The following is a 12,269-nucleotide window of genomic DNA, read 5'->3' as shown; positions in this document are numbered from 1 at the left end:
AGCGGGACTCATTGGGATCTCACAGATGTGGTAGGTGAAGGAATGGGAACTGATTGGTGTCTCGCGGATCATGGCAGGTGAAAGAATGGGAACTGATTGGTGTCTCGCGGATCATGGCAGGTGAAAGAATGGGAACTGATTGGTGTCTCGCGGATCATGGCAGGTGAAGGAATGGGAACTGATTGGGATCTCACGGACTGCAGCAGGGGAAGGAATGGGGACTGATTGGCGTCCCACGGACTACAGCAGGTGAAGGAATGGGGACTGACTGGAGTCTCGCGGATCATGGCAAGTGAAGGAATGGGAACTGATTGGAATCTTGCGGACTACGGCGGGGAAGGAATGGGAACTGATTGGGGTCTCACGGATTATGGCAGGTGAAAGAACGGGAACTGATTGGTGTCTCGCGGATCATGGCAGGTGAAGGAATGGGAACTGATTGGAATCTTGCGGACTACAGCGGGGAAAGAATGGGAACTGATTAGGGTCTCACAGACTACAGCAGGTGAAGGAATGGGGACTGACTGGAGTCTCGCGGATCATGGCAGGTGAAGGAATGGGCTCTCACCGATTCCACTCTTGCATTTTGCTGATCTCGTTAGTTTGGACTATCAGCTGCTTCTCCAGCTTGTTGGTGGAGAGGGAGTTCTCCCAGAGCCGAATCTCCATGCTTGACGTCTGGTTCAAAACCTGTGGAGCAGAGGATACGGGTCAAGATTCAACTCTGTGGATGGGGAGGGCTAGGGAGGGGGATAGTGTTTGTGGGAGCTGGGGGAGCAGAGAGACAGAGGCCGTGGAAAGGGTGGGATGCAGTGGGTATGAGGGTTGAGATGGTAAGGAGGGGCAAATGAAGGCATTGAGGACATGCAATATTGGCGCCAGAAGCAAGACAATACTTGTGGGCTGCCCCCAGAATATCCTTGGACTGTGTTGGTCGCTAATTCAAATGATGCATTTCACTAACATGAGAGATCCTGTAAATACTGGAAATCCAAAGCAATATTGGAGGAACTCAGCAGATCTGGTATCTTCTATGGACATGAACAATTCGTGCTGAGATTCTTCATCAGGTCTTGGCCTGAAACATCAGCTGTCTACTTATTCCTCTCCATAGATACCGCCTGACCTGTTGAGTTTCTCCGGCATTCTGCGTGTGTGTGTTGCTATAAATTACAGAAATGGGTTCATGGACCATTAGAAGTCTGACGGCGGAGGTACATCTCTCGTTATGTTAGAAACTATGCTACTGTTCCACCCCTTCATCCCACCTCTCCCCAAATCCCTCTTCCACCATGCAAATATCCTTGCACATTTCCTGAAATGGTGGTTCCCCCTCCTCCCCTTTTCAGGAATGCAGGTGGAATTGGAGACCAGAGAACCAACAGGGTCAGGGAGCATTGCCGATCTTTGGCTGGAGTTCACTGAATTCCCACAAGGTCCCATTGGCCCAGTCTCAGCAGAATGTGAAGGCCGGAATGATTAAAGAAGTTACACTAAAGGCAATTGGCTGATGGTGAACTGCAGCAGGGTTCTGTCCTCAATGAATGTAATAGCCTCTATACCTGCAGCTGCCACTAAAGGCACAGCAAGGGCAGTGTCCCAGCATGGACCGGATTGGTGCTGTTTGATGGTCTGGGCCACATTTCCGAGGATCTCACCTGGTCCCCGAACTCCTCCATCCTGATCAAAAAGGCGTAACAGCGCCTTTATTTCCTGCAGAGCATGAAGAAAGCTCACCTCTGTCCCAGGATACTGACAGACTTTTATGGCTGTACCATTGAGAGCATACTCACCAACTGCATCTCTGTGTGGTATGGCAATTGTCCCGTATCGGACCGCAAAGCACTGCAGCGTGTGGTGAAAACTGCCCAGGCACCCAATTGACCACCATTGAGAACATCTACCATAAACACTGCCTGGGCAGGATGAAAAGCATTATCAAGGATGCATCTCACCCTAACCATGGACTTTTTACTCTCCTCCCATCCGGTAGGCGCTACAGGAGCCTCCATTCCTGGGCCAGCAGGCACAGGAAGAGCTTCTTCCCTGAGGCTGTGACCCTGCTGAACCTCACATTACAGCGCTAAGCAGTATTGCACCCATATTGTACTGTCTCAGTACTTTTATATTTGTGTGCTGTAGCACTTTTTATTTGCAGTTATTTTGTAAATAGCACTATTCTTTGCATTTCTGGTTAGATGCTAACTGCATTTCATTGGTTTTGTATCTGTACTCGGCACAATGACGATAAAGTTGAATCTAATCTAATCTAATCTAATCTACTCGCTGGAGTTTAGAAGAACGAGGGTGGATCTCTGTTGAAAATTGAAAGCCCTAGTTATATTGGATGTGGAGAGAGTGTTTCCTATAGTGAGTGAGTCTAGGACCCGAGGACACAGCCTTAGAATAGAAGAATATTTATTTAGCACAGAGCAGAGGAGGAATTTCTTTAGCCAGAGGCAGTGAATTCTTTAGCTAGATGGCTGTGGAGGCCAAGTCATTGAGTATATTTAAAGCAGAACTTGATAGGTTATTGATTAAACAGGGTGTCAGAGGTTACAGGGAGAAGGCAGAAGAACCAGGTTGAGAGGGAAAATAAATCAGCCATGATTGAATGGCAGAGCAGACTGGCATAATTCTGCTGTTATGTCTTAGGAGTTTGATATTGTCACTGTTATTTACTCTCACTAAAGACACAGCAAGGAGAATCTCGGAATAGAAGGGGGAGGGGTTGTAGTTTTGGCCTCAACTCGGCAGAGAACGGAGAGGCTACTCGATGCCTCTGGGGGGGTTTCTTGGATATCTTGTATCTAAAGTCCATTCACCCATGACTTCTTTAAATTCAACAGCCAATAAAATTCTGTCCACCCCATTTTCACTACTATCTGTCCTCCAGCCTTCTGCAGGCTAGCGAATTCCTGACTTGCTGAATTCCTGTTGTATGCTCCCTGCACGAAACTCCCAACAACGTGGCAACGCTCACTTACTCTGAACTCCTGCCAATGAAGAAAATAGTGTCCATCTCCCCAACTCTACTTACAAATCCCCTCTTCTACATCCCCCTCCTCAACCATCTTCACCTCTCCCTCCCACACATCCACACACTCTTAATGTTTATCTGAGTTGCTTTCACCTTCCTGTCAACTTGAACCAGTCTGGTTATTTTCCTCTGACCTTTCTCATTAACAAGACGTTTTCACCTACAGAATTGCTGCTTACTGGATATATTTTGTTTTTCACACATTGTCTGCAAACTCTAGAGACTGTTGTACATGAAAATCCCAGGAGATCAGCAGTTTCTGAAATACTCAAATCACTCCTTCTGGCACCAACAATCAATCCACAATCACAGTCAGTTAGATCACATTTTCTCTCCATTTTGATGTTTGGTCTGAACAACAACTGAACCTCTTGACCATGTCTGCATGCTTTTATGCATTGAGTTGCTGCCACATGATTGGCTGATTAGATATTTGCATTAACGAGCAGGAGCACATTTGTACCCAATAAAATGGCCAATGAGTGTAGCCCAGCATAGAAAGTGATGTAAAGAGGTGTTGATGTTTGTGGAGACTTCAGGACCTCGAGCCCAGATGCTGTCAATAGCGGGAGTATTCAAAAGGCCAGAACTGGAAGTTCACAGAGATCTCAGTGGAGGTCATGGAGGGAGGGAGAAATAAGATCAAGAAAGGCATTCTATGCCAAGAAACTGTCAGGCCAACAGCCTATTCTTGTCTTGAAAATGGGGAGAAGTCTGAAACTCCCTCTCTGTTAAAGCTGTGGATGCTGGGCTGAGTTAGACCATAAGACTTAAGTGCAAACTTAGACACTTACTAATCAAGATCCTATCAACCTCTGCTTTAAATATACCCAATGACTTGGCCTCCATAGCCGTCTACGGCAATGAATTCCACAGATTCATTACCCTCCGGTTAAAGAAATTCCTCCTCATCTCTGTTCTAAATGGACATCCCTCTATCCTGAAGCAGTGCCCTTTGGTCCAAAACTCCCCCACCATAGGAAACATCCTCTCCATGTCTCTATCTCAGCCTTTTAAAATTTGATGGGTTTCAATAAGATCCCCCCACCTCCATTCTTCAAATTTTTTCCGAGAAATGGCCCAGAGTCATCAAGCGCTCCTCATACGTTAACCTTTTCATTTCTGGGATCATTCATGTGAACCTCCTCTGACCCCGACCACATCTAGAGTTGAAGTGTTAAGGAGTGAGATTATTCTTTTATCAGTGGTGGTAGGTAGGGCTGAATGATAAAGCCGGTCCTGGAGCCAATGGGTGGCAATAGGTGTGGGGTGGGACATTGGTGCAGTAGGTACGGTCAGGTGGCGCAGTAGCAAAGGGGCTAATGTAATGCTTTATAGTGCCTGTCATATAAACAGGGTTCAATTCCCTCTGCTGTCTGTAAGGAGTTTTGTACATTCTTCCCATGACGGTGGGTTTCCTCCAGGTGCTCTGGTTTCCTCCCACATTCCAAAGGCATATGGGTTAGTGAACAGGAGTTGTGGGCATGCTATGTTGGCACTAGAAATGTGGTGACACACGATGGAAGCCCCCAGCACACTTGTGACGCAAACAATGCACTTCACTGTTTGCTTCAATATTTTGATGCACGTGACAAATAAAGCTAATCTTTAAGTCTGCAGATGCCGGCAATCTTGAGCAACGCACACAAAATGCTGGAGGAACTCAGCAGGTCAGGCATCATCCGTGGTGGGGAAAAACAGTTGATCTTTCGGCCTAAGGCTCTTCATCAAGACTGGAAAGGAAGTGGGCAGGAGCCAGATTAAGAAGGTGGGGGGAAGGCGAAGGAGTATAAGCTGACAGGTGATAGTTGAGACCAGGTGAGGGGAAAGGTGGGTGGATGGGTGGGGGAAGCAGGGAGCAAATTAAGTGAGAAGCTGGGAGGGGATTGGTGGAAAAGTTAAAGGGCTGGAGAAGAAGATATGAGAGGCCGGTGGACCATGGAGGAAAGGGAAGGAGGAGAGGAATCAAAGAGAGGTGATGGGCAGGTGAGAGGGGAACCAGAATAGAAAAAGAGAGAACAGGGAAGGGGGAACTTTACCGTGTCTTTCTCTATCTCGTTCAGAGACTTGAAGGCAGCGGGCAGAGCATACACACACCTCACCTGTGCTTCAATGTCAGTCAGCTTGTGCGTCTGCTCCACCGTCTGACTCAGCAGGTTGGAACTGATCTCCAGCATGGTCACTGTGTGCTTGCGTACCACGCTCTGTTGTAGCTGAACCATCTCCGGCTGGATGCTGTCCTGCAGGTAACTTTCAAGCTGCAAGAGAGTTCAAACAAGGATGATTGGAGTGGTGACCAGCGCTGTACCGCAAGGATCGGTGCTGGGTCAGTTGTTACGTCATCTACAGTGCACCAATGATAATGTGGTAAACTGGATCTGAAAATTTGTGAGAAACACCAAGACCGGGGGTGTAGTGGATAGACATGGACTGATTAAGCATAGTCAGCATGATTCATGCGTGGTAAGTAGCGTCTAACCAATCTTGTAGAGCTTTGAGAGGAAGTTACCAGGAAAGTTGATGAAGACAAGGCAGTGCATGTTGGTAACATGGACTTTAGTAAGGCACTTGACAAGATCCTGTATGGGAGGTTGGAGAAGAAGCTTCAGTTACTCGGCATTCAAAACGAGGTAGTAAATTGGATTGGATATTGGCTTTGTGGGAGAAGCCAGAGAGTGGTACTCATGGCTGCCTCTCTGACTGGGGGCCTGTGACTCGTGGAGTGCCACAGGGATCATTGTTGTCTATCATCTCTATCGTCGATCTGGATGATAATGTGGCAAACTGGGTCAGCAGTTTGTGGGTGACACCAAGACCGGGGTTATAAGTGGACAGTGAGGAAGATTATCAGAGCTTGCGGTGGGACCTGGACCAGCTGGAAAGATGGAAGGTGTAATTTAATGCAGACAAGTGTGAGGTGTTGCACATTGGGAGCTACACAGTAAATTACAGGACACAGAGGCTCGTGTTAAAACACAGGGATATGGGAATACAGATCCATAATTCCTTGTAAGTGCCATCCCAGGAAGATTGGGATGTCAAGAGAGTTTTTAGCACATTGGCCTTCATAGATTAGGAGTATTCTCTGGAGCACAGGAGAACGAAGGGAGACTTGGTAGAGGTATATAAAATTATGAGGGGTGTAGATTGGGTAGATGCAAGCAGTCCTTTTCCACTGAGGTTGGGTGGGACTAGAACTGGAGATTATAAGTTAAGGGTGAAAGGTGAAATGTTTAAGTGTGCCCTGAGTGGGAACTTCTTCACTCAGAGGGTGGTGAGAGTGTGGAACAAGCTACCAGTAGAAGTAATGGATGTTAGTTCAATTCTAACATTTAAGAGATGGTCGGATAAGCACAGGGATAGGAAGGGTATGAAACTGCTGGAGGATCTCAGTGGGTCAGGCAGCATCCTCAGGGGAAAAGAAATCGTTAATGCCTCAGGTCATCGGGAGCAGAGTGGAGTCCCAATAGAGGGTCTCGACCTGAAACACAGGTACCACTCAACCTGAGTTCCTCCATTAGTTTGTTTTCATTGTGAGTCTGTGCTCTCCACATTGTCCTCATCAGAATAGAATGGATGCATGTCATCCTCAAGGCGAAGGAAATGGTTATGTAAAAGACGATCCCTCGATACCCTCCCTAACAAAATCTATTGACTTCAATACAAAGGGACATATCACGTGAGAACTTCCTCATTTCACTCTGGTACAGCCTGGTTCTCATTTCAAGGATATGCCATTACCCTGGCCAACCCAGCAGAGGAAGCATTGCTCTGTATCAACCTAGTGAGTAACCTTATTGTTTACTCATAACTACAGAACAGCACAATCTCCAGAGTGAGCCAAAGAATGAGCCCAATACTGGGAACCAGATAAACTCCTTCTCATGGTCTGATAACCTCGAGTTAACAACGGGACATTTGAAGAAATACTTGCAGGTCTGTGCTTCAGATTGATATCAGGCACTAACTGTAACCAGATGGTAGGTGCACTTCCAATCAAAACCACCATCACTAACTCTCCCAAGTCAATTCTAACAATTCACTAAACTGTCTGATAACATAGAGAGGCAGTCAGCCAACGACTGGGGGAGTCAGTAGATCCAGCAACTTGAGACTCCAGTAACAAGCTGCCAAACATAAAAGTTTGGAATTCCTTACAAAGTTCTGGAACTCCACCATGGATAGTGCCAAGCCTGTCTGCGAAAGGAGGTGGGTTGCGTATGGGGCTAGCAGCCCATCCCTTAAAAACCCAGAGCTGCAGAATCACCAACAGGGTCTCCAAGGGCCTCACCCTTGGGAGGGTGGAGGATCTTTGCCTTGATGGGCTACACCAGGGCCAGAGGACTCTGGTGAGCTGCTGTCGGAGGCTTGTGCCCTAATATGGATGATGAGCTTAAGAAGAAGATAAAATTCTGGAGCTAGCGGTTAGGGATTCAGATTCAGGCTCAATTATTTATCACAAGTGCATCAAAAGAGTTTTCCCATCATAGAGTCATAGAGAAGGTGGTCCTTCAGATCATCTAGTCCATGCCAAAACCATCAAAGCTGCCTACTTCCATTGACCTGCACCAGAACCACAGCCCTCCATAGCCCTACCATCCATGTACCTATCCAAACCTCTCTTAAATAGACCTCGCATGCATCATTTGCACTGGGAGCTTGTCTCATAACAATCTGAGTGAAGACATTTCCCCTCATGTTTCCCTTACGCTTTTCACCTTTCATCCTTAACTCATGACTTCTGGTTGTAGTTCCACCCAATTCCAGTGGAAAAAACCTCTTCTGCATTTACACTATCTAATTTTGTATACCTCTATCAAATCTCCTCTCAGTCTTCTATGTTCCAGGGAATAAACTCCTAACCTATTCAATCTTTCCTTGCGACTCAGGTCCTCCAGGCCCAGCAACATCCTTGTAAATTTTCTCTGAACTTTTTCAACATCTTTCCTGTAGGTAGGTGACCAAAACTACACCCAATACTCCAAACTAGGCTTCACCAACATCTTATACAACTTCAACATAACATCCCATTTTCTGTACTCAATACATTGATTAATGAGTGCCAAAAGCTTTCTTTATGACCCGATCTACCTGTGACGTCACTTTCAAAGGATTATGGACCTGTATTCCCAGATTCCTTTGTTCTACCACATCCCTCAATGCTCTACCGTTCACTGTGAAAGATCTACCCTGGCTGGTCCCACCGAAGTGCAAAACCTTGCACTTGTCTGCATTAATTTCCTTATGCCATTTTTCAGCCCATTTTCCCAGCTGATGCAGATCCCCCCACAAGCCATGATAGCCGTCCTCACTGTCCACTATATACCTAATCTTGGTGTCATTTGCAAATTTGCTGACCAGTTAACCACGTCATCCAGATCATTGGTATAGATGGCAAACAACAACAGACCCAGCACCAACCCCTGTGACACACCACTATTCACGGGCTTCCAGTCAGAGAGGCAACCTTCTACTACCACTCTCTGGCTTCTCCCACAAAGTGAATATCTAATCCAATTTACTATCTCATCCTGAATGCAAGCGACTGAACCTTCTTGAACAACCTCCCACATGGGACCTTGTCAAATGCCTTACTTAAGTCCATGTAGACAATTCATTGCCTTGCCTTCATCCACTTTCCTGGTAACTTCCTTGAAAAAATCCATAAGATTGGTTAGACATGACCTACCACACACAAAGACACGCTGCTTATAATTAATCAGTCCACGTCTATCCAAATAGTTATATATCAGGTCCCTTAGAATACCTTCCAATAGCTTTCCCACTACTGATGTCAGATTCAACAGTCTATAATTTCCTGGTTTCTGTTTAGAGCCTAGACTGCAGGAGTTGTATGTGTCCCGAACAAAGGAGCAGGCAGGAAAATCATTGTAGACACTATCCACCCTGCAAACTGCCTTTTCCAAAAGCTCCCTTCTACAAAGTGCATTAGAGCTTGTGTTTATAATTTGATCAACTAATCTAGTTAGCCCTCCTACCCCTCTGTTACCCTGTCACTGCACTATAAACATTTTAAAGTGCTGTTTACATTGTAAGTACCTGATGGTGTTTATATACTTATGCACATTTTATTCCATATCCATCCTTCAACTTCTAACTTTATTAGCTTTTTTATTTATATATGTCTTTATTCTTCATAATTGTTGAATGTTGTTTTTGTTGCATGTCACAACCTGACCAACACACCTCAGCAAATTGCTAATACATATAAATGTATATGGTGAATAAAGTTGATCCTTGATCCTTGAAACATCCAATGAAATGTGTTGTTTGCGTGAACAACCAACACAGCCTAAGGATTATGTTTATGTACTTATGTCGAGATACAGAACAGAATAGGCCCTTCCGGCCCTTCGAACCGCACTGCCCAACGACCCCGACAATCCCTATTTACTGGACAAGTTACACTGACCCGGAGAAAACCCACGCATTCCATGCAGAGAATGTACAAACTCCCACTGTGCTACCGTGGTGCCATGGCGATATGGCGATGTGCTGGGAGCAGTACATTGACAGACTAAGTGGTTCACCGGTCCTCCAGGTTCAGGGGCTCAGCTCAGGGCTAACAATCCTGGCTGGTTAAGCAAAACTGTTACAGAAACAGCAATGAAGAATCCCTCTGCACCTGAATGGGACGGTATTCCCGAGTCTCTAGTTGGAACTTGCATGACTGACAGTAGTGAAAACCGAGAGGAAGCTACTGGCACGATGAAGGAAGCCCTGAACACCGCCAGAGATAGAAGACCTTCATTGCTGCCCTAAATGCCAGTGACATTCCAGCAATAAGTATATATGGAAGTATTCCATGAATTTTCCAGTAATTATGGTACAATTGCTTCTGTATTTTTCTAGAAATTTCTCAGTTTCCAGCAACAGGTGTCATATTGTTTGAATCTTGTCTATTTTATTGGTTAATGGTTATCACTGGGGTGTTGTTATCTCTAGTCTGAGTATGAGATGACCACAATGGCCTTTTCCTTTGTCTTTGTTTGTTCTTTGTTCATGTAACACTTAATAAAATTGCTAGCAATAAGATTTGTGTCTCATCCTTGACTTCTGAATGGCAAAAGCATCAGTATCCAACACTAACTCCAAATTTCAGTCCATCTTAATCCTTCAGCTTTCAATTGTTCAGATTTTCCCAACAGGTGCATGCTCAGTGACACCAGTGCCCACCCTCTTATTATAGCTTCTTCTCCCTTCCTTTCCAGTCCCGATGAAGGGTCTTGGCCCAGAAAACATTGACTGTTTCCAGACACTCGCAAATTTCTACAGAAGTACCAAGGAAATCATTCCAGCTGGCTGCCTCACCATCTGGTATGAGAACAGGGGGCACTGCGCAGGATCAAAATAAGCTGCAGAGATTTGTAAATTCAGTCAGCTCCATCATGGGCACTAACATCCCTAGCATCCAGGACACCTTCAAGGAGCAATGCCTCCAAAGGGCGGCATCCATCATTAAGAACACCAATCATCCAGGACCTGCCCTCTTCTCATTGCTACCATCAGGGAGGAGGTACAGGAGCCTGAAGACACACACTCAGTGATTCAGGAACAGCTTCTTCTCCTCTGCCATTAGAATTTTGAATGGACATTGAACCCATGAACACTACCTCACTATGTTTTTGCACTATTTATTTAATGTGTGTGTATATATAGTAATTTACAGTTTTTATTATTATGTATTGTAATGTACTCCTGCCGCAAAACAACAAATTTCACCACATATGCCAGTGATATTAAGCTATCCTGATTCTTTATTCCTTTCTTTGTACTGCCCTTGTAGCCAGAGTATTGTATGGGATATCTACAAATACAAGGGCTTCTCACATTGTAAAACTGGACATTCAATAGAAATTTATTGGAGTGGAAATTTGTGAAGTTTCAGCAGAAGGTTTTCAGTATCTGTGTTGCCTGATTTATCCCAGGGCTGTCTGTCGGAGTTTGCACGTACAACTTACTGTAGATAGCACACTTTATCTTTCTCTCTGTAACCCTATCCATAGCTCAGACTGAACAGAGCATAGCGCATCATTTACTGTCGCCATGGAGATGGCCCGTTTTGGAATAAAACTGGACTGGTAACCGTTATGTATTTAAGTACTGGGCATTTATCTGTCAGAATCCCCCAGGGAAGCAGGAGTGGTGAGAAAGAGTTCATAACTGTGCCGAAATGCAAACTAAAGGGAAAAGTTGAATAATTTATTCCCTGGGGTGTGGAAGATTGAGGGGAGATTTGATAGAGGTACACACAATTATGAGAAGTATAGATAGGGTAAATGCAAGCAGGCTTTTTCCACTTTGGTTGTGTGAGGCTAGATCTAGAGGTCATAAGTTAAGGGTGAAAGGTGAAATATTTAAGGGGAACCTGAGGGGGAAGTTCTTTGAGGGTGGTGAGAGTGTGGAACGAGCTGCCAGTGGAAGTGGGCTTGATTTCAACATTTAAGTGAAGTTTGGATAAGTACATAGATGGGGTGGGGTGGGGGGTAGGAAGGGCTATAGTCTACATGCAGGTCAATGGGACTAGTCATAACTGTTCGGCACAGACTGGATGGGCCAAAGGGCCTATTTCTATGCTGTAATGCACTATGACTCTATGATTCTATAACTGAGGGTGGCAGGGTCTGAGCCTCCACACTCCCCCACGATAGGAAACATCCTCTCCCTATCTATTCAATTTAGGCTTTTCAATATTCAGTAAGTTGGAATGAGATTCTCCCTCATTCTTCTAAACTTCAGTGAGTACAGGCCCAGAGCCATCAAACATTCCTTGTATATTAACCCTTCCATTCCCAGACTCATTCCTGTGAACCTCCTCTGGACCCTTTCCAATGCCAGCACATCTTTTCTCAGATAAAGGACCCAAAACTGCTCACAATACTCCAACTGCAGTCTGACCAATGCCTTATAAAACCTCGGCATTGCATCCATGCTTTTATATTCCAGTCCTCTTGAAATGATTGCTAACATTGCATTTACCTTCCTTACCACTGATTCAACCTGCAAGTTAACCCTTGGGGAATCCTGCAGAAGGACTCCCAAGTCTCTTTGTACCTCTAATTTTGGAATTTGCTACCCATTTAGAAAATAGTCTACACCTTTAAACCTTCCACCAAAGTGCATGTCCATACACTTCCCGACACTGTATTCCATCTGCCACTTCATTGCCCATTCTTCCAATCTGTCTAAGTCCTTCTAGACTCCCTGC

General features: G+C 45.3%; 1 protein-coding gene across 5 annotated transcripts in view; it reads right to left on the bottom strand.

The window, feature by feature from the left end:
- Nucleotides 1-12,269, bottom strand: part of angpt4 (angiopoietin 4) — a 117,678-nt gene that overhangs the window by 87,408 nt on the left and 18,001 nt on the right. For 4 of the 5 annotated variants that reach the window (XM_072244354.1, XM_072244356.1, XM_072244361.1 and 1 more), the window contains exons 2-3: nt 5,143-5,298; nt 569-690 (exon numbers count right to left, since the gene is read on the bottom strand). In XM_072244354.1, the coding sequence (XP_072100455.1) occupies nt 569-690; nt 5,143-5,298 (278 nt within the window). Of the gene's footprint in view, nt 1-568; nt 691-5,137; nt 5,299-12,269 lie in introns of all 5 variants that reach the window. The other variant, XM_072244378.1, reaches the window with a different exon arrangement.

This window comes from Mobula birostris, chromosome 2 (genome assembly GCF_030028105.1).
Source record: "Mobula birostris isolate sMobBir1 chromosome 2, sMobBir1.hap1, whole genome shotgun sequence".
NCBI classification, from domain to species: Eukaryota; Metazoa; Chordata; class Chondrichthyes; order Myliobatiformes; family Myliobatidae; genus Mobula; species Mobula birostris.
Note: the sequence above shows the minus strand (reverse complement) of the source record. Positions and strands in the feature narration are given on the sequence as shown.